The sequence below is a fragment of the Tauraco erythrolophus genome, chromosome 4, assembly GCF_009769465.1.
Source record: "Tauraco erythrolophus isolate bTauEry1 chromosome 4, bTauEry1.pri, whole genome shotgun sequence".
NCBI classification, from domain to species: domain Eukaryota; kingdom Metazoa; phylum Chordata; class Aves; order Musophagiformes; family Musophagidae; genus Tauraco; species Tauraco erythrolophus.
In genome coordinates this window covers 69,887,827-69,913,463 of record NC_141468.1, presented here as the reverse complement: position 1 = coordinate 69,913,463, position 25,637 = coordinate 69,887,827, and the positions used below count along the sequence as shown (strand labels likewise).

Sequence of the window (25,637 nt, the reverse complement as noted above, 5' to 3'; positions counted from 1 at the left end):
GTAGTTATCTGAAATTTTACTATGCATTTGCTTTATTCCTTTCATTGGCATTCAGAACAAAGTCAAACTGCAAAGGAAAGAATCATGGCAAATACTGAAATTGATGTAACTGGTGAACTTACCCTAGCTCTGAGGTACCCCAAGTTAGACATGAACAATGGAAATACATGATTCTGTAACATCAGCTCCATTTGATCCTTGAAGACACTCTTCTGTTGGTGTAAATAAAAATTAATTTTGGAGACCATTCATTTTACATACTTCATTCTAGCCAGTAATCCATTTCAACTATCAACCATAGGAAATACGATTATTTGTTCTAGGTAATAAAAGTATTCTCTCACGAAGAGACCTGGATCTCGTACCTTGAACTGAAAAAGCCTCATAAGCATAGCAAGTTCAAAGCCAGATAAGCGAATGAACTGTACATATAATATTCAACTCTACATTACTCATTACATCACTTCAACTGGAACTTTCATTTTCTTTAAGGTAACTGATTTCATTTGATTTTTCTAAAAATTAATTAGGATGAAAACCCTAGTACCTTTACTCTTCCTATAAAGGAGTACATACATAGAATCATAGAATCATAGAACGGTTAGGGTTGGAAGAGACCTTAAAGATCATCTAGTTCCAACCCCCCTGCCATGGGCAGGGAAACCCTCCACTACACCAGGTTGCTCAAAGCCTCATCCAACCTGGCCTTGAACACTTCCAGGGATGGGGCATCCACAACTTCTTTGGGCAACCTGTTCCAGTGCCTCACCACCCTCTGAGTAAAAAATTTCTTCCTTATATCTAATCTAAATCTCCCCTCTTTCAGTTTAAAGCCTTGCCCCATTGCCCATAGCTGAAGATAAATATAAGCTTAGTATGAAACAGATCTGAGTTTCAAATAGCCTACTGTTACTATAAGCACCAAAACTAATTATTTTACACACTACGACAACAACTCACATCTTTTTTCGTGTTTATAATGGACTAAGTTCCTTTGTGATAGAAATCTCCTTGGCTGAAGAAGGATATTTGACGAAAATTATCCCTGATTATTCCAACCTTGGCAAATCCCACGATATTCACAGGAAGTCAGGATCACCAGCATGGAAACTTGGGACTTTCCTAGTGCCTATAGCCCCAAGGTATCAGAAAAGATATATGCTGGGGACTGTGTTAAGCCACTGAATCTAAAGGAACGATTCAGTGGCTAATACAGGAAGCGAGTGAGCGGGGACACTGAACACCAAATGCATCTCAGGTGATCACACTTCTACTTCACCAATGCATACATCATTTTTTCCCACGGATTCCCAAACCTTCAGAGAAGCAGAGGAAGAACTGAGCAGAGAAAAAACACAGGGCAAGGAAAAGAGTTTTCCCTTCTGCACGCAGGTCAGAGGTTTGCGTGCATTAGTCTGGAGCTGCTGAGGAGCACCAGGCAGCTAAGGCAGGGGCATTGTGCCTATGAGCTCCTTACAATCTGTATCCCAGCCAGCTCACCAGCCACGAAGTACTTATAAATCGAGTATTTTATGCAGAAACAGTTCATGGAACTTTTCAATCTGCTAAATCCCAAACACAAGAAATTCAGAGTTGAGAGGAGTCTGCAGAGTTTGGGGATTATTACTCTTTATATTACAACCTCATGTTTCAAGATTGAAAATGTCAAACAGGAGCAGCATACTGGGATAAATTCCTTTTTCTTTTTTTCCTCAGGACAGAAATAAATGGGTTTAGAAACTCCCAGTCAATATGAAAGGCGCCTCACAACACGAACAACGTCTTCCTCTTTCACTGTTATACTCCAGCATGTGTGAGGGCATTTACAATGTAATGCAATCTACAAAAATTCTGCAAGTTACTGATGTTTCAAGATTTCAGATTGGATCATGGATTGGTACATTAGTAAAAAATAGATGGTAAACGTTGGTAAGATGCTGTTTGTAACATGAAGACACATCCTGCACAGAGAGACGAATCACATAAAATAAAATACATTACTTTTAAAAGGAAGCCTCCAGCACAAGGCTGCCATTCTCATGCTAAAAGTAATAACATTTTGGCAGTTACTTTTGACAGGGAGAGAGGGCATACTTTGGACTCCACCATCTACAAAACCATAAAGGAAACTGTAATCAGTATTACATTAGAGAGAAACAGTGTGGATTAAATATGTGTTCAAATTCCAGAAAAAATACTCAACATTCTGAAGATGCTGTCTATAAAAAATGGAGGAAGGATAGAAACTCTGTGTTCTTTCCAGTTATTTTCAAAACTCCCAGCTGACTGATGAAATAAGACTTAAAACCACACATTGCAGGGTAAGAAAGCTGGAAAGCTAGACAAAACATTCCTGCAACATATTAAGTAAACATTTTTCTGGAACCAGAAGAAGCCCACAATAGTGCAGGCTGTAGGGGGGTTTGCTAAAGAATCACAGGCAATGTTATTGATGGAATGCATGTTTGCTTTTTTAACACCCTTCCATTTTACTAGTAAAGTGGGAGAGGACCACGGGACAGTTTTGTAGCAAACAAACAGAGCTCTGGAGAAAATTGAGAAAAGTCTGTATATAAAATGGGAATATAAAAAACAGGAAAGAATGTCAATATTTTTAAAGAAACAAACCCTCAGATTCTTGCTGCACAGTGCAATCTCTCTACAGCCTTCATAAATATGGCTAAGGGCTAGCCATACTTCATAAGTTAAGATTTGTTTATTGAAAATGGCAGTTGATAATAAGAATTACAAACATAAACCTTATACACTTCTTTTCCCGCTTACCTTCAGTAAAATATCTGCTAGAGATCCTATGACATGCAAAGCCCCATCTTTTTTTCTTGGATCAATGTTTGGCTCTGTCAAAATCTGGTAGCAATATGCCATCATTTTTGGCAATACCTGCATAAAACAGAAAATTCACAACCTCCTAAAGTAATTGTCAAATTACTTTAATAGCATTGTTTACGTTAAAACATTCATATGATTTTTATAAGTGGAAATTTTACCTTGGCCAAAGTAACTGCAAGGTACTATATAGCATCTTTCCATGGTTAAAATTTAGAGCCTTTCTAGGCTCAAGGTTAAAATTAGAGCTTTTTCAGCCTTTCACTCAAACGTCTCAAAATTAAATTAATCTCCTTGAAATTACACCTTAGTAATAAGAAATAAGGAATTTTGTTGCTTTGAGGCAAATCCAAAAAGGTGACGAAAAGATAAGAGGCTCAAACAGTACTTCATTGATATTTTCCCTTAACCTCTCTTCTGGTTCGTCCCACACTTATATAAATCTGTATGCGTACGTACATACGTGTATGAATATATTCTTATTCAAGAACAGCTTGGACTAACACCTAATAAACTTATTTTATTCTGTTGGTTTTGGCAGCACCTTGTAAAGTTGACTAGATTTAGAAAGCTTTCCTGGCAAAATCAATTGTTTAATGTCCTTTCCACGTCTATTACGTGCTTTTCAGACTTTATGACATTTTGACGGGCACAGTACAAATTATGAAAATTACAAGGTCAGTGGGCAAAGACTGTTTTGACACAAAAGAAATTGAAAGGTCATAGACGTAAAGACTATTGTCCTGGTTTCGGCTGGGATAGAGTTAGTTCTTTTTAGCAGCTAGAAGAGCTCTGTGTTTTGGTTTTACTCTGAGATTCACTATGAGAAGAATGTTGATAGCGCACTGATGTTTACAGTTGGCACTGAGACACCAAGGACTTTTCAGCTTCCCGTGTTCTTGCCAGTGTGCGGGAGCACAACAGGCTGGGGGGGAACATGGCTGGGACAGAGGGTCCACAACTCCCCTTATGATTTGAACTTAGACTTCGGATTGAGGGCCAAATGGGACAATGGAGTATTCCATATCATGCAACGTCATGTCCAGTATAAAGATGAGGGTTAACCGGAAAGAAGGGCCTTTGCTCTTCCAGGGTCTCTCACACTCGGACTCTGGGAGTGCTCTATTTCTCGGTCTCTTTTCGGGCCTCTTGCTCGTCTGGGATTGCAGTGCCGGGACTTACCTGTTTCGGTATCGTTAGCCGGGACGGGACAGGCATTGGTGACCGGGTGGTGAGCAATTACACTGTGCATCACTTGTTTGTATATATTATTATCATTATAGATATTTATGATCATATAGTATTCTCGTTGTTGCTATTACTATTATTAAATTGTTCTTATCTCAACCCATGAACCTCCTTCCCTTTTGCTCTTTAATTCTCTTCCCCATCCCCTGGGGATGGGGGAGGGTGAGCGAGCAGCTGTGTGGCCTTTAGTAGCCAGCCAGGCTAAACCACGACAACTATGCTCTTCTCTGAAAATTCACCTAAAAGTGCAGATCCATATTTATTGGATGTTCAAATACTACCCAGAAAAAAGCTAGCAGTTCTAGCAAATTAAAATGTGCTTTCCAGGAGTAGGCCAAGTACTTTCTTTTGCACAGATCACTGTTAAGTATAGAAAGATCGACAGAAAAGTTATGTCCTCATTTAAAGGGCAGCTGTATGAAATTGGTTTCATTCTTGCTAATTTCATTGCTGTCAACAAGATTTTAAATAGCATCAGTGAAAATTAATAAGGATTAGTTTCACTTTTCTCACTGCTACAGTTTGGGAAGCTCAGAACAGCCATGTCAGAGCCTCTTTGTAAACTAGGGAAAATATCAGTACATCTATTCCAACTGGGTTCATATCCAGCAGGTTAATTCTACAGTTGCAAGAGGAATCCATTTACATACTTATTTATTTATTTATTTATACATACACACATATTTTAATTCTCCCAAAATTAACAGGGAGTGATAACACTCAGCCAGGAAGGAGTTTGACTACGTATTAGCAAGTAGATTTTTCAAGATTAGCTTCCTGTAGCACCTTCAAATTTAAGGGAAAATAATAATATTATTAAGGAAACTTTAAATCATTAAAACCACTAGTTCCATACCTCTTTTCTCTTCTTCGCAGCAGTATAAAGGAGATTCTGTGCTGCTGTTGTAGTGGATGCATAATCCTCAAATACATCTAACAAATTAAGAAAAAGAAAAAAGACATCTCTCTTTTTCTGAATATGATATAATAATAAAATGTTTATAAACCATCATGTTTGTGGGATATCACAAAATCAGGGTGAATACGTGTCTTCAAAACTATTGACATGGTTGTCTTCACGGTTATAGAGTCAGAGACAAGCTTATGTCACCTACGAAAGCATTTACTTCTTGCCTTCCAAATCTACTGACCATTCATCGTTCCCTGTATTAGGAATGCATTATTTATTCGTTTATTCTTTTGAGAGCATGTATTTAAGGGATGAAAAATCCTGGCTTTTTTTAATTAAAACCACTATAGGAAGAACAACAATACATTCCAGTACCATCTGCATACCATATGTACACAATTTTGGCTTGATTTTATTAAAACCTCATGGGAAATTTTTTGTTTGTTAAAACTACTTGGATCTGGGATAGTTATAAATCTGCTGAAAGCTGAAGCTTTTCAGCTTCATTCATTACAAGTAAACTTCCTTCAATCATATTGAAAATACAATTTATATCTCGAAAAAATATATCTGTGCTGCCAAACATGTTCTAATCCAAACATCCTTACATAAACTGAATTAAATAAGAAGATCTAAAAAGGTTAAAATTACACACTAACTTTCCATGAGAACTTGAAGATAAAACATGATGAAGAAATACCACCAGACTACTGGAATTCTTGTTCCAAACCCAAATGCATCTCACTAAACTTCAATTTAATGTGCTTTCATGCTTGGTTTTTTTTACTTTCCATAATACCATTTAAATATGCATTTAACTGTCTCGGCTACATATAAAAATAGGATTCACCACTTACACAGAAAGAACTGGATTCATATACCAAAAATCAGTAACGTATTTGTACCTCAGTGATAAACACTATATCGTGATTGGTTTTTTGCATAACAACTCTTGAAATTTTTTAAATTATACTGTGAACATTTAAATTCTGTTTTCACATATGCTAATCATCAAACAACTAATTAAATATTCCCAAATGTTACATATCTCTGTGGTGCCTGGCTTACTGGAGTTTTCCAGCTAAATTTCCTATATTTTTGAAGTACCCTTCTTTTTTTCTGTGACACGACTCTTTTAATAAAAGTAATTACTTCTAATATGGTCCTATGTGATATTCCCAAAATTTTGCACTGTGTCTTTTGAAAGAACACATATCTAATTATCTTACAATTTAGTAATAATAACTGGCAAAAAAATGCTGAAGATATTAACAATTTTCAACAGGGAAAGAACAAGTCAGGCCTCTTCTGGTCAAAGTGAGAGCTGCAAGAACTTGCAGACAGCTGTCACATCTGCAATTCAGGATTCTGAAACTGGCATTAAAAATCGAACAAGCCAGTCTGTCTGGACTGCACTAAGCCCATGTGAAGCAGAAAAAAAAACGTTAAGAGAATAATTTAGTTTTAAACTACCAGCCAAATGGCCAAAACTCACTTGATCTGCCTTTGGCTTTTAACTACAGATTGGTAAGATTTAACAAACAAATTTTCTTCTTCCTGTTGTTCAGGACACTGGTGAAGACAGAGACATTGCAGTGACCACGCTGTTAACTGGGACTACAGCGTACAGTTACGATGAAAGCAGAAAATAAATGCTAAAAGCAAACATTTACCAAATTTCATGCGGATATATTCATATGGATCCTCTTGCCAGAGCTCTTCATCCTCATCTTTGTAGCACATTAGAGAGAATATCACTTCTTCTGTTATACTCTAATATTAAAGAAGTCAAATACACATAAGTGTAAATCAAAATTTAAAATAAAAAAATAAAAATCAAATTCCAGTACTTCCCTCCACTGTGCACTAATTTACTAGACCTACTTTTCTGAAGAGTAAAATTCTTTTAACTAGTGCTCTTTTATTTTGGCTAACAGAAAGAAACTTGGAATATACATACTTCCCTTTTGCAACAGTGCCAGACAGCAGTAATTATATAATCTAACTTTATAATTTTACAGTACCATGCACAAAATACACTTCAGGACATAGCCTATAAACAGGAGAACATCATATTCTGTAGAAGGATCTCACCAAGGTAACATTTAACATGAGAATGGATTTCAGAGTCCTTCCTCTTAACACTCGTGGGATTAACTAAGTACAAGAGGGGAGCTTAGGATATGAAAAAACAAAATCATGAAAATCACTTTTCACTTGTTCTTAGTTCACTTATAAAACATGTCATTAAAACAGAGTTCAGTTCCTCATAATTGATGTTCTTTTTGCCCACTATCTTTGCACCACAATCAATTGCAAATTTCCAAATCTATAGACAATTCTGAACACTAGCAACTAATAAAAAACAGAACATCATGACTTTCTGGTAGACTTCAAAAATAAAAACAAAGAACTTACAGAGCCAAATCTTTAATTGAGTTAATAGTTGCAATAAAAAGTAGTCATAATACCGAAAAAAACCCAACCACATTTGTGTAGAAATGCTATTTTTTGCCCAGATCAATTGCTGGGCATGAAATATCCATGAAACCATCTTTAAAACTGCAAAACTGGTGGGTTTTTTGAGTTTTTTTTAATCACCCTGATGACATGCAGTGTTATGACTGGTTTTTATACACTGACCTGTATGTGTGGCTTCATTTGCTTCCATGTTACAGAGTGAATAACCCCTTGGTTCAGATAATTTAACGTCTGCTGAAGAACACGTGGCGCAATATAGTCTTTTTGTCTGTATTGGTCTAAGATTCTTAATAGAACCTACAGAAATGACAAATTAATATTTTTGAATGAAGACTGAAAATTCTCTCTCATGCACAGACATGCAGTGTACCTCTTCAGTGAATGTACGTGGACAGATTAACTACATTTAAAGCAGAGGTTCTAGTGTTAGTAATCACTGTAATGCCTTTGATCCAGAAATCAGAAATCATTTAAATATTAAGGACCTAATCCTGCAAGCATTTATGTACATGTTTACCTTTACTACTAGCCCCACCATGTGACCACTTGTGATTGTAAACCAAAGATATACTTCAATATTCACAGGCTCACAGTTTACACAGGCCTCAGGAAAATTTGGAATAGATAAGAAAAAGGCACAGTGAGATTTTCAAACTGGTTGGAGGTGTCCGTGTTCATTTTTCAAGGACAGGCCCCTAAAGAAGACAAATTACTTCGGAAGAACAGTGATAAGAATAGAAATACTAAAGATAAGAATAGAAATACTAAACTAGAAAAGAAAAATAGGTTAGCACCTAAATCTGTGAATCAGAAGAGATGCAAAACCCTTAACTTCACTTACCTGTTGTAACCATCAGACAGTATCACCTAGCTTGCTATCATAAACTTTATCACACAATGCTTGCTTAATAGAAAGGCTTGCTCTCCTGGGAAAAAACTACAGTACTAAGCCACTAATCTGCACTAATGGCAGATGAATTTAGATTAGATCTAGGGAAGAAATTCTTCACTCAGAGGGTGGTGAGGCACTGGAACAGGTTGCCTAGAGAAGTTGTAGATGCCCCATCCCTGGAAGTGTTCAAGGCCAGGTTAGATGAGGCTTTGGGCAACCTGGTGTAGTGGAGGGTTTCCCTGCCCATGGCAGGGGGGTTGGAACTAGATGATCTTTGAGGTCCCTTTCAACCCAAACCATTCTATGATTCTATGAACTATTAAGTGTTAATAAGCATAAAAAATTGGCATGTACATTAATAACAATAAAAATCAAGGGCAATGCATAACAAAATATTGAGTCATATATTTTCAGAAGGACAATTCTGCTTCATAATTCTTCACAACACTATAAAATAAATCTTATTTTGAACATAACTCCTTCCTTAGGAATATTACGTCTGATCTTCAGTGTTTTATACGATACGCTCCTTGGACAAGAATTGTCTATACTTCATATAGACTATAGCATGATGTCAGCACTTAACAACGGATGAATAAGAAATGAAGGCTTAGTAGTGTAATATTCACAACAGAATTCCTACTAACTCTGCAAGGAAATGCGACAAATCAGCACTTAAGAGTTAGAAATGGAAGAAATGTGCAGACTGTCCAGTTAATTTATCTTTAAAGCTAAACAGCTCCCTCTACTACATAGCCTAATCTCTCAACAGACAAACTTTAAGTATTTCAGATGACAACTGCCCATGGGAGTCTATTTTTCCCCTCAGGAGTTAAACATTGCAAGGAGTTTAGAACAGGTATTAGACTGCTTCCCTTTTCACTTAATGCTTACAGCCCTACCACAATCATTCCTCTCTTTAGTTCTTAACATTTACATATTCACATCAAATTAATATGCTGATGGATAAACTATTCTGTTGTCAAACTGGATGGCGAAAAGTAATCTTGTTTTGCAGACAATCCTGGTATTCTGAAATCTACTTTAAATTTGAATTGAAGTGACAACAGCCTGGCACCCTGCATCAAAGACATTGGAAATTTAAACTGTAAGAAGCCTGCAGATGCCATGTCAGGGGGATTTCATCTGGCAGCGTGCTGAGGAACCACATATTCTGGAAATATACATTATCCAATGTGTATTTTACTTGAAAAATCACATTCCCAAGTGTTTTTCAAGGTTTACAGGCCAAAGGGAATTAAGAGCCAAGAATCATGAACAGGAGAGTGTATTGCATTCTCCTGGCTTCTCAGGAGCCTGTTTGGGATATGTAACCCAAGAGCCTGGACACCCAAGAGGCTTAGCTGAGCCCAAAGCCTGGGAACTACCACTCCTAGTCATCTAGTATACGGCAGGCTGAATGAGAAACAGGAGGAGCTGTGCCAAAAACATACAAGCTTAGGAGCCAGCACTCTCAGGGATTTCAGGCACCCAATTGTGATAGCTATTCCACCAAACCAGGGAGATTCTGGAAGCCCATCTTTCCAGGGGCCCACAACTGAGCTGGCAGAGAAACACAGAAAACTCTGACAGGAATCATCTCTCTTCTGCAACTTTTTCAGAACTGAACTGTTTCCACAACACCATGTTAATCACAGATAATTAGCACTTCCCAATAAAAATAATTTCCTTACAAACTGTGAATTTATGCGATTTTTTCACAAAATATGCTTTCCAGGTATAAAATAACTTTTCTTGCTGTTCTCCAGACACCTTCTAATCTGCTTGTATCTTCCTGAAATAAAACAGTATCATTGGATCACTGTGCCTATATTGTTTGCAGCAAAAACTAAAGACTGGCCTGAAAACATACCCTTCTATGACATGAGGCCTCTGCATCAACAGTTTTTTCTCTCAAGTACATCTAGAATGTTTATACATGATGATAATACTGTTTTACCAGCACTCACCTTTTCTGAGAACTTTCCTGCAGGTTTTTTTTTGAATTGCTGAACATTGGTGTTATTATACCTCAGTTGTGTGGCACTGAGTTCTAAAGAATTTCTCAACCACTACAAGGAAAATCTGTCTTACTCTGTTCATTTTTGTATAATGAATGAACTTCCATACAAGCACACTGTTGAAAACAATGCATTTGTTCAGTCAGAATTATCTAATTCAGAAACAAATTAACTGTACTTACCTGTTGTATGCCCACAGCATAGGTTTTTAAAAAAAACTCTGAGAATTCAAAGTATTCCTTAGTTACATTTCCGGGACTTCCATACCTTGAAAAAGAAGAGGACATAGATACTTACATTGTGAGAAAATACAGCACTTTCTAAAACACAAAGGACTCTGAGTAGTCTTCCACTTCCAACTTTCTAAAACACAAAGGACTCTGAGTAGTCTTCCACTTCCAAAGGAATCCTTTCCCATAGGTTCCTTCTAAGCCATTATTTCCCATATAATGCCCTGCTTCTCTTTTCTTTCCTTAGATTCCCCTAAGGTACAATTCTATAGACAAGCACATAGAGCTACCTTTTTGTCACAAGCTCTGTAACTCACAAGTTTATGGATTTCTTTTCAAATCTTCCTCTGCTTTTATATTTGAAAATATAAGCACTTGCGGCTGGGTGTAGCAAAAAAAATAAATTACTTTTCCTGTGGGGTTCGTTTCTTGCCATCTTAGAGAGTCAAATCATTTCACTAAGAGCTCAGACCAGTGGCTGTGCCACTGCAATGCAGAGGACAGCGGCAGGAATACCTCTTTGGTGACCCTGAGCTGTTTAATCCACTAAACTGTCTTGTCTAATTGCAGCTCAAGTAACGTTACAGACTTGTAACCCAAATTTAGTTTTTAATCAGTTTGTTAGTTTGTTACCGTTCAAAAAGGCGAGCTACAATATGCAACGCCCACTTCTTGCACTTCCACCACACCAGCTCTGGTCTATCATCTTCATCAATTTGCAAAGTCTCCTATAAATAAACAAATTTATTTTAAATTAGCTGTGTGTATTTGTTGAGAGAAATGGTGCTTTAAACATTCCTTGCTGAGTAAACTAATACAAATGCACAACATCAACTAAAGTTTCAGTTCTGTTAACAGTTATATAACATTCAGGAACTTTCAAATATCTTAATTAGTTAATATAACTGTATATGTGCAATACCTGTACTTAAATTTTCAAAAGTATGCATATGTAAAAAACGAAAACTCTCACATATACTTGAATACTACACAGTGGTGCGTACCCTGGCTTAAAAAATAAGCACGACGCTAATTTCTTGAAATATATACACCCTAACTATATAGTAATGTAAATGCTATTAAAAATGTTAAGGTTGTGAAATTAATTTCTAAAAAACTTAAGAAACGCCAGTTAATGTTGTACATGCTCAGACAAGAATTTAATTACTATTTTTATTTGTTCTTCAAGAAATACGAAGGATGGATGAAAGAAAAAGATGAATGGAAACAAATGATGGGTTTGCAATGAGATTTTGATTCTTGTTTGAGCCAAACTGGCTAAAATATTTGGAAACTTCAAAAATATCCGAGATTGGAGTTTACATGGTGTCACTACCTCAGACAATGAAATTCTGACCGTTTACATGATCTTGCTGTGTTTCTGTGAGAAACACCACTTATTCCAAGGATAAGAATCTTAAATAGATGGCATCTTTAAAAAAGAACACTTAGAAAACCTTCACCCTGACTGTTCCTCAGATGCCTGCACATAAGGACCAGAGCTCTTTACAAAACTAAAATTTACCGGAGGTACATTTCTATCGATGATCGTACGGAAGATCTCCATCCACTGAGTCATAGTCTGGTTATTCACCAACTGGAGCGGCAATGCATACTGAAATAAGAAAAAAACCCACAGTCATGAAATACTAATTTTCCCTGAAGAAGGCAGATGTTTCTACAGTAGTTACATTCTGAGGAAGATGAGGTTTTAAGTAAAATTAAGACTAATTAGGTTAGATACTAGTACTATTCTAATTGCATCCTTCTTGGTACAATTTGCAGAGGAATTTCCAAGCAGACACTATTTGAGGAAAGTTCCTTGGTCTGAGAACTTGCTAACTCTCTTTGTTTCTCCCTCTTCTTCACAAGGGCCCAGCTAACTTTTTAGCAACCACAGCAGTGTCTATATTACAGGGTTTGGGTAAACCAACAGCATTTTAGCAAGCAAAATGTACTCCTAATTACTACCCAGCTACTATCTAGTAAATCTTACTTCTCCACAACATCCAAAGCAAAGTGACAATATTCAGGCAAACTACCGAAAATTAAAATAGGATTTTGGGATCTTTTTAATCCTCCCTCTAATAACAAACTACTTTAGCTTTTTAACTCCCAGTAAGAATTTTCAGGCTGCCCCTTACATAGGATCTTGTTTTGTTTCCCATTCTCTAACAATACTTCCTCACCAAACTCAACCCTGTAAAAGTCAAACTCATCTCTGTAAAATGCATGTGCCTCAATAAACAATTTCTGACAGATCTTCAGAACAGAATGAGAAACACCACCTACTGAAGTGCACTATTTGACAGTTATACTACAATATCCACTATCGACACTTTCAGAGGCCAGCTAGCACAGTCTAATTATCCGTACAGTTTATATCAGGTTAGTGTGACTTTATAAAACAGGAACGTTTCTCCAGTAAGCTCACAGACAGGATGTGCAGAAGTACCTAAGGTCATTAAGAACTTAATCTGGGTACCAGTTTTTAAGTAGAAAAATTTATAAAGATCATATTTTTATAAAAGCTGCTTATTTTATACAACTTTTCCCATCCAAACTGGTATTCTTATTCAATCACACCCATGAGTGTACTGAAGGGAGCCATTGTGCCCAATAAAGTAAAAGTTTTGGTTTTCCTCTACATGGATGCCAACCTGAACAAGAGCATAGAAGATTTTTAAGATTTGTTTCTGAAGCAGTACAGAGTAATGGGAGTTATCAGGCAGAAGCTGGATCATCTGCTGCTGAATCCGAGGCAAAAATATTTGCATTGCGGCTATGAGAGGATCTCGCTCCTCTGCTTTTTTGTATCTGCAAAGGAAACAAAAATGTTGGTCCAGGATCTACACACTGGAGATTCTAATGCCTATTCCCCACCAGCAATTTAATTTCTGTATCCTAAAAAAAAATAATAATGAATTAATATCCAGCACTCACTCATTCCCTCTCCCCTCCTCTAGCCCCCATCTCAACAATTCGTGCAAATTCACTAACCCGGAAACAGAGAAATGAAGAACAACAAATGTTACCTCATATAAATGCAACTATTGGGGAAGAACTTATGTTCTTTACGGATGAATTGTCAGCCCACAGGAGCAGGGACTTGAATTTCTCTGACCAACGCCAAACCCAAACTGGGTGCTGAACAAATAGGAGTAAACAGCCATTGAAAGGGAAAGACGATTTCTTTGTTTGGAAAAGATTCTCTCTTTCTCCATTTACATTTCTTTAGTGCGGTTTATACATATGTTTCTAACAACAGATTTTTTTTTTTTTAAATGAGCGAGAGAGCTCACTACACTTCTCCTAATTTATGCTTTGTGGATTTATACTATGAGGAGGATGGTACAGGTAACAATATGCAATAGGACTTCATGATATAAAAGTATAAAATAATTTGCATTCATATATCCAGCTTTTGGGGAATCTTCAAAGAAAAGAAGCTATAAATATTTAAGAAATTTTTCACAGACAGGTTAAATCAGATCAAAAGTACAAAGCCTCCAGAAAAAATGTCAGTAAATTCATACAGATTATTGTTGGCATCTCTGCTTTCGATTCACTGATGACATAAAAATGATGTTTAGTTTTCATTTATTTGCAGGAAAGGAAGCATATGACAATTACCAACTCCCATTTTCTATCGGAATTCCTTGTGGAACTACCAGTGCTCTTAGGAATGTCATTCTCAGTAATCAGTTGAGACCAAAAGTGCTGATTCCTCATGTACTGACGGACATCAACTTACTCATAAGTCTTCACCAGCTGATACAGGCACAGGAGGCTCCCAAGCCAACTCCCACTGTTCTGAGACTGCAAGTAGTAGCCTATTTTGTCCACCACAGCTGTCCAATGGCCAGGAAAGTCATGTTTAATGATAGCACGGAGGCACATTGTCAGCTGAGCTCTACGGCAGGAGGGAAAAAGAAGTACATTATAAGTAAATAAGATCATGGCATAGTGTTTAATATTAAAGGATAGATTCCCAAATCTCTGTTTATTGGACAGAATATACATATTACATCATAAGTATCATACATATTTTGACAGCACTGAAAAGAGTTCTGGGAAGTGGCAGAGGAAAAGCAAGAAAAAAAATCCCAGGGGATTTAACTCTAAGGAAGAAACTAATTTTGGAACATTTTAGCTACTTTTCTCCCTTCCTCTTCCCTTTCCACAACCATCAGGCAATATTTGAAAAAAGGTAACTGCTTATGAAACCAGCCAGCTTTGTACTTTGAAAATGAATGTTTATACTTCTACACACTTATGAAGCTGAAAGCTACCATGAAAACACAAATTTGTACATTTTTATTAAACCATATAGGCTCGTATTATGATCCAAGCCAGAAGTTCCTCATGAAATTACAGTTTTCCTGGGATCTTCTAGAACAGCACTTCTCAACCTCCAAAGCATATTTTCATTCTTTCAACATCCTAAAATCAAGAACACTAATATTCATTTAAACACTGGGATTACATATAAAAACTGCAAAAGTAACAGAGAAAAGCGTTACTAGGAAAAAAGGAAACAGATCTTGGGCAGTATTTCCCTGAATGGTTAATTCAGTATTGCAGATAGCCCTCTAGGCTACCTCCCTCGAATCAGCCAAACAGACAGGCTATCACTACAGCAAGTGTTTTATACGCACTTAAACAACACCATAAGAGGATAAATCACATCACAGGGCTCTTAGATGGGTTACTACATTTCTGAAAAACAAGCGCACATAAATATGTTAAAATTTATTATTACTACATTTACAAAACAAGTACTTGCTTTATCTCCCAAGAAACTGAGATTCTCACATTAACGACCTCCAGACAGGTATGTCTGAAAAGCTGAGCTACAGAAATACCTCTGCACAACGTAAGGTACCTCACTAAGTCAGGAGAACGAATTATTCCTTCTACGATGTTATCACGAATCTGCTGACGATCGTTTTCATGAATGTTGAATGGAAACACTGCTTCTCCAGGAGGTGGTTCACGGTCTGGCCAGTACTGTGTCACCATGTTCTTCAGATAAATGGCAGCTAAGTATAAACATTGCAGAAATAACAATTCAGTTCTAACACATCTCCACACTACTCTGTGCTCAACATGTAGTAGAGTTGAAAGTAGAACAAAGAGTTGAAAAGACGACTGAAAACCACTGCATGAGTTCTTAACAATTACAGGCCCTAAGCACAGCTGAATCACAAAACCATTTTTTTAATGATTCCACACAAGATCAGGCTTGAGTGCCTGTTCCTGAACAGAACAGGACAGTATTTCAGTCAGCATCTATTGGGGCACATTCTTCATGACAGCAGTCTTCCATACGGACATAAAACTCCATCGTTCTAAACGAGCAAACAAAAAACTACTTATCTGCATTTTTACTCGTCCCGAAAACAAGTACTCAAGCTCAATAAGTGAAGTTTTGGAAGGCTCGTGTAAACAAATCATTGCCCACGCAGACAGGACACTGCTTGGGGAAATGCCCAGTATGAAACTGGCACGTGGCCTACCTTCTATTCAGACAGAAATGTTTGTTGTGAATTCCCTAAGCTTTATCTCACTATTAGGATTTCCCGTAATCCCTTAGAATTGTTCCCTTCTGTCTCACATGAAAAACCATGAAAAGTAAAGTTAATCTTCAACTGAAAATAAAGCAGCATTTATGCCTCAGTACTAAAATGCCCATAGGCATTTTTTAGGAAACATAGGAAATATGGTGTAAGACATTAAAGGAATGTTCCTAATAAACTCTTATCCCTGTACTATTTCGGTTGATTACTAGCTAGGGTTTTAAAGTATAAATAAGATATCCTTGGGTGCAATCATTTTTCTTGGTGACGACAAATTATGAAGTATGAAAACACGTAGTTTGTAAAATATTTTATAGGAGCAAGAGCAAAAACAGTTCTTTGCCTATGACACACCAGAATACTCAGACAAGAAACAGGTCCAGAAAGACTAGCCCAAGACTTTAATTTACTTTGTCCACAGATCTTGCTGTTATACAAATTCTTGGCTTTCAAAAAATACCCAGGGAAATCTGTTGACTTACAAATGCAATTTAAATGTGGTTTTCTATTTTATAACCCTACTCTGTAAAAATTTTAAAAATTAACAAAAAATTAAAAAAATATGTTCTATATACTTCATTCTTTTCCTGAATTATACTGAAATGAGAGATTAATTTACAAAAATGACCTTATGGACTCTAGATTAAGCATCAAGCTTTACTACAGAATGGTTTAACAATGCCATTCAAAGTTGGATTATCTCTGAAAAAATAAACGCCAGCATGACAAACAGCATATGTCAGCATGCCCCAACGCACTCAGGGGATTAATGGGATCTGTACGAAAAAAAACAACAGTGCTTCTATGGGAAATGCTGTTCCATAGGATGAAAACAGAGCTGTGAACAAAACAGTATGCATCAATTTCTTGAAAAAGCGGAATATTTTCTGTATTGTCAAAAATATTGTATAGGAATAGTAAAACTAGATTATGAGAATTTAGAACCTGATCTTACACAAATGTACACCCTAAAGTTACACCATACCTGAACTCACACACACAGCTGAGCAATCTTTCTAGACACATTCAGATGATAAATTTGTAACTTACCAGTGATGTGACCTTCCTTCATATCTTCTTTTGTGAGTGGACACCACAGGTGCTGACTAATTATAGTGTCTACCCTTGACCTAGGGAACTATGGTGTTTTTTTCATTTTTCAGAAACTTTAACTTTTCCAGGAAAAGGGATTCAAATAGAGAAACACGTATTCAAGAGAGATCCACTTTTTTTTAAAATTCTCACTTGTCTTGGCATCATTACTTCTTCACCACCAGGAGAAAGAATACCTAAGGCTCCCTGGGTACTCAGTTTTGATCAGAAATCATTCTTTTTTCATACCAGCATCATAGCAATCCAGTATGGATAACTACAAACACAGGGAAGTCAAAGAAGGACTCTATCCTATATCCATGTTTTTATCTGACCCTCATGTAGGGAAGAAATGGCAAAGATAGATCCTTTTCATTTCCGCTTTCAGAACAAATGTGAACTTACATTGCAACAGCCCAATACTCTGCTGAAATAACTAACAGACTGACTTTCTACTGAAAGAAAACAAAATGAGGAATTTATCTCACCTGCTTGACGCACTGGAAATTCAACTTGATCCGATACTATGATTTGCAGTAGACTTGGCGCAAAATTGATGATCTTATAGGACTGAAATACATAAAAAACATAGTTAGCAAATCATTATTCTTAAAACTATATTGCCAAAAGCTGAATAACAAATACAAACTAAGGATTTTGCAGTGTTCTTGTTCTTGTTCCCTACAAGAAGGTCATGGAGCTGCTGGAGTGGGTCCAGAGAAGGGCCACGAAGATGATGCGAGGGCTGGAACACCTCTGCTATGAAGACAGGCTGAGAGAGTTGGGGCTGTTCAGCCTGGAGAAGAGAAGGCTCCGGGGTGATCTTATAGCAGCCTTCCAGTACCTAAAGGGGGCCTACAGGAAAGCTGGAGAGGGACTTTTTACAAGGGCGTGTAGTGATAGGACAAGGGGCAATGGCTTTAAACTGAAAGAGGGTAGATTTAGATTAGATATAAGGAAGAAATTTTTCACTCAGAGGGTGGTGAGGCACTGGAACAGGTTGCCCAGAGAAGTTGTAGACGCCTCATCCCTGGAGGTGTTCAAGGCCAGGCTGGATGAGGCTTTGGGCAACCTGGTGTAGTGGAGGGTTTCCCTGCCCATGGCAGGGGGGTTGGAACTAGATGATCTTTGAGGTCCCTTCCAACCCTAACCATTCTGTGATTCTATGATTCTATGAACTCTTCTCATGAAGTATGAAAGATTTTAGCACTCAGGTTTATCAAGATCTGCAGCAATCTAAATAATTACTTGAAGAAGTTGAGCATATAACAGCACATGAGCGGAATAAGTAATGTGACAAGGCTCTCTAATAGAGATCAGTGATAATGAGTATTTAAATAACTCTGAGAATGCATAATGAGAAGCACTACTGATCTGTCTTTGAATTATTTAACTGTCAAATGGAATTAGAATCATTTTGACATGCTTCATCAATACGTACCATTTATTTGCAAAATAGATTGTGGTATAACAGCAATACTGAATTTTTAAGAGATTAAGAAAACCATTTTAAATTATTTTCAAGTGTAAACAGCATCTGCATTAGCTGTACATTCGACAGCTATCTTTTAATGAACAAGATGTACAGTGCATCTTAAAAGAAAAATAAAAACTGGGAAAACACAGTGGAATAACAATTTCTAATCAAAATTAAGCGTAGACAGATAACCATGAGACATTTCAAAACCCACAGCCTTCCTGGGAACTTTTCAAACACTACATCATCCATGCAGCTGAAGAATTTCAAAGAGAAAACAATGCCCTGTGAACTTCTGAGCAAAGCACGCCAGATTTAAAAGATGTGAAAATCTGATAGCATTATACTGCTGTCATTCAACAGGGGTCTTCCAACGTGAAGAATCATTGACTCAGCATGGTGCAGTTACTGCTAAGCCTTGGCAACATCAGTAGTTACTAGTAGGTCAGATCTTTCACCACTTAGATCCACGTGTTTTATGTTCAAAGAGAGATGTTTGTTGGAGCTAGATGCAGAAACTTTCTTTATTTCACCTTTTATAGTATTTCTTTCCAACTAGATTATGCCTAGCAGTTCTGTGGTTGTTTCCAGAGCTGTGTTTTCAGTACAAGTATACTACATTCTCCTGTAAACTTTGCCTCATTCAAAAGCTGTGAAATAAAAGGTACATTCTGCTCTTCATGTACCCAGGTCCTTGATCTAACGTTTCCATAATGAGATAAAATTACACTGCTTTCATGATGTAACAGCTGCATCATAACACTATCATTGAATAATTGTACCAAATCACATAGCTTTCTGGCCCCCATTTTACTTATTATAATGACAGTGTAATTCTAACCTACTTTGTGCTCAGAGACTCATTTGATATTTATAGAGTAATCTGAGATCTCAGATAAAAGCAGTAATGGCAAATCAAAAGCACACTTTTCTGCAATTCCCTTCTCTATAAACTTTAATTATCCATAAGAAATGCTCCAAATAAAGTAAAAGCTGTAAGAGGCAGAGCAGGAGCTCCATTTATCTATGGACATGCTGAAATACCAGCTTTTAACGTCAGCTGGTTGAAGCATACTGGACTCCAAAGATCGCCTTTTAATTGTGTATACTGGAGTCCAAAGCTGTCCTTCAGTTGCTACCAGACAGAACCTGCACAGCGTTGGTGGGTTCTGACCCACGGGGCTGTGGGAGGCTGCGGCAGCCTCCAGCATTCAGCACCCAACTCCCAGGGAGATAAGGAAAGCACAACGAATCTCAGCAGCACCAAAAAAAAACCCACCAAAAACGTGTGTGAAGTCTAATCGTCCTTTTTCTTCCAAACAGTGCTGTCCTCAGATCCAACCTACACACAGCTTTTACTACTACAAACACATCGATTAAGAGTGTAACCTTTTCTGGAGTTGTTGTTTTGTTGTTGTTTTTTTCCTGCAGTATTCCTACCAGTATCACATTTAGGGCGGACATGGCGATAACAGTATAAACTATTTCCCTTTCTCTGTGCAAACAGCTTTTACTGAATCTACGTTAAAAAGCCACCACTACTCCAGGAAGCTTTATTGGTACCACTTGTGCTGGCACACAACTTAACCCTGAAGTTTTGCCAGGATATATACAAATACGGTTACTTGGCCTGTGCAGCAAATCCTCTCAGCAAGTGCCTGGGGTGACAAAAGACATGTTACGCAAAAGGTACATGCAGTGTCTCAGAGGAGGCACCATCCCCACCAGCATCCTGCTATGAGGGTTTCTTTACATACTGACATCCCTAAAGAGACCACGAGGACACAGTACCAAGTTCCCACTAAATCCTTCTACTCTGTACTATTGCCACTACCATAACTGACATTTTCACAGTTTCATTTTCTACTCATTATCAGCAACACGACTGCTGTAGAGATCAACACTGATTGTATTCCTATTTTAGAAACAAGACACTCGATTCTGTTGTATTTGTGAAGCTCAAATACCGCCCTGCTCACTTGTGCAGCAACAAACCCTGTCAGGAAAACTACGTGCTGCTTGCAATTTTTCAAACAGAGGACTTTCTAAAAAGCTGCATGCAGCAACATTTTTCCTATACCAGCACATTCTCATTGGTTTAGTTGTCATGCTAATAGTGATCTTGGGATGTATCCTTTCCCTGCCTTGGCTCGGGAAAGCAGACAACAGGCTCCAGGACACCAGCGAGTAAAGCTGTACGTATCACGCAAGCAGTTGCACAGCAATTGTCAGGTGTGCACTGTGTAAATGGAAAGAGACAAGGAAGAGACCTCAGAGCTGGATGAGTCCAGCAAGACAGTTATTTGTATCGTTACAGCTGCACCTGAACTTTGACAAAGGGAAAGCAGGAATAACGTCAGTTCCATGGAAGGAACGGAAAGCTAGCTGCTGGTTTTGAAGAGCCGTGCCCAGGAGCTGCAGGGAGGCACCAGATGGCTGAAAAAGACCTTCAGCACAACTCCCGTAACACAGCGCACTGCTTGGTGCAGTTTGTGAATAATTACACTGCTCTGAATTCACCTTGTCATGATTTGGTAAAACTTTCTGTGAAGTTGCGGATCGATGGGGGCATATGTTTATTTTGAAGGAGAAAGTACAAGTTTTCAATAAGTAAACTTTCACTGACTACTTATAAAGAACGATTATTTATTTAATTTCCATTGGGATTAAGAGGATGGGATACAATAAGGCGCAAGGCTAGCAACTAAACTCTGAGAGGCACACAGCACTGGTAAAACACAATCGATTAAATTCACAGCAGTGACCAAGGAGAAGCATATGTCCACATGCCTCTTGTTCCACCTCCATCCACTGCCTCAGGATCTATGCACTGCAGCTGTACAGCTTTGTGCACTTTGTCCTTTCACCTCTGGCCTAACACGCGTTCTTCCCCACCTCAGCATCACTGCTCCACTCTTCAAAACATCAGAGAACGCGTCATTTTTTTTGCCTATTTCCTCTTCCATTTGATTAGGCATAGAACAGACGACGCTCAAGAAAGCCTCAGATGGGCCACTGAAAAACAGCAAGATGAACACCGGTACATGCAGAGGACCAGAATACAAGGAGAGATAAGCAGGAAAAACACATAAAAGTTTCCTCAAATGGATCCTACTGAAGCAAATACTTTTCACATCTAAATTCAGATTTGGCTCCCAGGTCATCGCCCAATATATACCACTAAACTCATGTCAGTAAGCACAATTCTCGCCTTGCTTGCTGTCGCATTTAAAGCCCACAGCAAGCAACTGCTCCGTAATCGCATTTGTCAGTAACCTTCCCACTGCAGTGACAGCAACCACAGTGGCTGAGCACAGAACGGCTCGGGAAGGTGCTTCTTCCTCTGCAGAGCAACAACAGGACAATAGAGGACAACGCATATGGAAAACCAGAGCATTCTCTCTCTCAGGTTCTGCAAGCAAAGCCAAGATCATCCTTCTCCACCAGCAGTAAACAACATCTCTTTCTCTGTACCTCTGAATCGAAGTATGGCACATAAAAATCGCTGAAAAATCAAGGCACTACATCTCTGTTTGCAAAGATAAACACACAGAAAAAAAATTGAATCTTGAACATGTATGCAATTAACTGTTTACAAAGACTATTTTAAGGCTTTCATGATTTTGATTTGAATGCTTATCTGGTCTACTAAGTTTTATTTTCTGTTTGCTGTGCCTTGAAAATGTGTTACTTAGAAACTCCATCAGCATTTGTCACACTTGGGAACATTTTTGCAGTTGTTAATAGTATTTTCTCTCTTGGTTTTTACGCTGGCAGTCACAGGCAGGTTGTTAAAACAAACTAGGAGTTCAAAAGTCCCTTTCTTCTTTCCCTGTCTACATGCAAGACCATCATTGACAGAGAGGAAAATGCACAGGTTTGTTTGCACACAGTGAAAATAAACACATATAAGAATCTATCTGAGCTTCTTTTTTCTGTGGGTTCTGCTGCCAAACTTGTCCTGTCTCAAACTCCACTTTCACAACACTTCTAACCACGCAAGTCAACTTCCTCATCAAATTGTTCTTCAACACAAATACCTGAGATTCCTTCCTCTAGGTAAAATGAGAGGCTTATTGTCACCTTCAGAGCGGCCTTAAGATCCCTGCCTACTACGGCAGCCAGCTCAACAAAGATGTGGAAAGAAGTCCTCTTTACTCCAGACTCTTCTGCATTTGGGCAATCTTCTCACACTTCTTTCTCTTCCTCCATCACTGCTTCTCAGTTCCCATCAAAGCCAAATTCTGCAAATCCTTTTCAATATTTAAACAAACAGTTGCATTTCTACAACCGTGTTCTTATTTTACCCTTTGTTACAGGCCAAAGAAATGCATTACAATTACAGTAGGCTGAGCCAATGAAGATTAATGCATAAAAATTGTATGGTAATCCTATCCGAATTGGAATCAGAGATGACTTTGTATGTTCACATAATCAGACAGTACATTCTACAACACTCTGAGAACCGGCCCACGAAAGCTGTACTTAGCCATTACAAAAATGTTTTAAATCAGTAAAAGTCCCTGAAGTCCATGAGACAGACCTAGCAAGAATAACAGCCTAGAACAGATATCAAAGAAAGGTACACAGAAATTGGGTATCTTTCTTGGTATGATAATTGACTGTTCTAATAAGCACAGTGTGATTAATAAATATGATCGTAAAGTGTGCACCAATTATGATGTGACAGAGCTGAAAAAAAAAATTGGAGGGGGGAATGAAAGAAGAAGAGGGGGATGGACAGAAAGATGTGTACACTTAGAAAATGAACAGGCTGAAAGGCAAATGACGGCGGTTACATGATAAGAGATTACTGCCCTGGCAGGAAATTAGTGCTGTAGTTTATCAAGAATCACATTTCAGATAAATCCCACACTTACATTTGTGTTCAGGTCACTGAGAGAAGTGAAGTTTGTTGATGACTCAGAAGTAGCATGCATCAACCAAGGAGAATGATCAGAAAAATTCTACAAAGAACGGAATGATCTTTAGAACTGCACCAATAAAAATGGAATGGTGTAATAGGACAAAGTGCATGGTCATGCACTCAAGGATGATAAGAATTTCTCCTAAAAGCTTGAGGTTTCTTAGGAAGGAACAACCATAGGATAAAAGGACCTTGGTTTATTAAGTGATAAGAAATACATAGGTGCTGGACATGAAGAAGATAATTGCAGTTTTAGGATGCATCAAATGAGGAATTAGTGGCAATGAACACGAGATTTTCTGGAATGATGCAAACACAAATGATCAGATTGCGCAAGAAAGATTTATTCAAAGTGCAGAGAAGAGCTGTGCTCTCCTGTTATTAGATTTCATAAATTCAGTTTTATGACAAGGCAAAGGAAACACAGCCTGTTGAGGCTAGGAAAACAGGTCGGTAGAGATCAGTCTTTGGCAAATATGTCAGAGCAGGTACGAAGAAACCTATCCTAGTTAAGGAGTAAGACTGGCACAAATGGATATAAATGGACCATAAATTAATTTAGGCTGGGAACCAACACTTGTTTCTAGCTGCGTGAGGAAGAAAATTCACAACCAATCTTCCAATAGATATAATAAGGGGAAAAAAAAAAAAAGGAATCTTGATTCCATTTCCAAATGTAGTTAGATGATAATCCAGGAGGCAGACAGCAACTTCACTGATTTAGCTCTATCTTTACACAGGTGCAGGAACACAGGGAAGAGAAAGAGGCATTCTCAAACATGCTGGGACTTTTTACAGGTATGTAGGCTTTCGTTCATTTCAACTCCATTCCCCACGCTCTAAACTGTGAGCAAATTATGGAGTTGGGACTATTCTGATATTGTTTTACAGTATTCTCTGTATTGGTCCAAGCAATGAGGCATCAACAGAGAGGTGCTATATTGGTGGACTAATAAGATTTATAATCTCTGAGAAGCTCCTATCACTACCTAGATTCAAACTTGAAAGCAAATGCATACTGCAGATGGGCCAACACAAGAGAAGTTCTACCTCAATGCCCATCAGCGTGTATCAGCAGCAGAATCACTTCAACTAGTGCACAGAATAAAGGTGACTCCTCTTCTGGTTGGCCAAGTGTTGTAATACCACTTCAAATACTTTTTGTTGGAAGGTTTTCTGTTTAGTTGGTGGATTGGCTCCTTTGCTAGAACAAGATAAAAGCCAGAAGAGCATCTGGATTCCAGTACTTGCAGGAACACAGTTACATGTCAACACTACCATCAGATACAGGGGAGTCTGACACACCACTTTGAAGTCTTGCTTCAAAAGCACTGAAAGGCTTCAAGATGTCAAAGGCCCACGTTAAGTGACATTCCTCTGGAGCACTTTTGTTCCACTCATCCAAAGAGTCACATCAAACTCAGCACTGCATCAGTATATTATAGCAGTCAGATACCTCACACTTCATTTAGTAACAGGAAGCCTATGCGATAATACATATGTCTTAATTTCAAGATTCATTCTTTATAATAGTTAGAAAAGAGGAAATGGGCCTGCTATTATAAATAAAAATCTGTTTCTCAACTTGTTCTCAATAAACATACTCACACTCTTGAATCTAAAACCTGTCCTTCATGAGAACTGTATTATCCATCACTGGAACTTAAGAAACATTTTACAGATCTCAATCTTAAAACGTTTTCAAAACTTTTCCTGAGCTTCACCGTACTTATTGGTGATGTTAACACCACAGCATTAGGAGCAGGATCCAGGAATCCCGACAGCTGCCTCTTTGTTCTGAGCCTGCCAAACATGCAGCAGTTTATTATTGTAGTTTTGATTCCTGTGCAACAGGCTGCTGACAAATATTTATCATTTCCCTCTCACTCCTTCATAGTAGGGATAAAAATAGGTAATGATGAATTTTTAAAGT

At 37.9% G+C, this 25,637-nt stretch overlaps 1 protein-coding gene across 4 annotated transcripts in view; it reads right to left on the bottom strand.

Annotated features, from left to right (window-relative positions):
• The window catches only part of IPO8 (importin 8), a 49,732-nt gene that overhangs the window by 22,531 nt on the left and 1,564 nt on the right, over positions 1–25,637 (bottom strand). For all 4 annotated transcript variants that reach the window (XM_086611193.1, XM_086611195.1, XM_086611194.1 and 1 more), the window contains 12 exons: positions 17,789–17,870; positions 15,515–15,671; positions 14,384–14,542; positions 13,290–13,446; positions 12,155–12,244; positions 11,263–11,357; positions 10,582–10,666; positions 7,649–7,783; positions 6,679–6,778; positions 4,952–5,028; positions 2,785–2,901; positions 123–212 (listed from right to left, as the gene is read on the bottom strand). In XM_086611193.1, the coding sequence (XP_086467319.1) occupies positions 123–212; positions 2,785–2,901; positions 4,952–5,028; positions 6,679–6,778; positions 7,649–7,783; positions 10,582–10,666; positions 11,263–11,357; positions 12,155–12,244; positions 13,290–13,446; positions 14,384–14,542; positions 15,515–15,671; positions 17,789–17,870 (1,344 nt within the window). The remainder of the gene's footprint in view (positions 1–122; positions 213–2,784; positions 2,902–4,951; positions 5,029–6,678; positions 6,779–7,648; positions 7,784–10,581; positions 10,667–11,262; positions 11,358–12,154; positions 12,245–13,289; positions 13,447–14,383; positions 14,543–15,514; positions 15,672–17,788; positions 17,871–25,637) is intronic.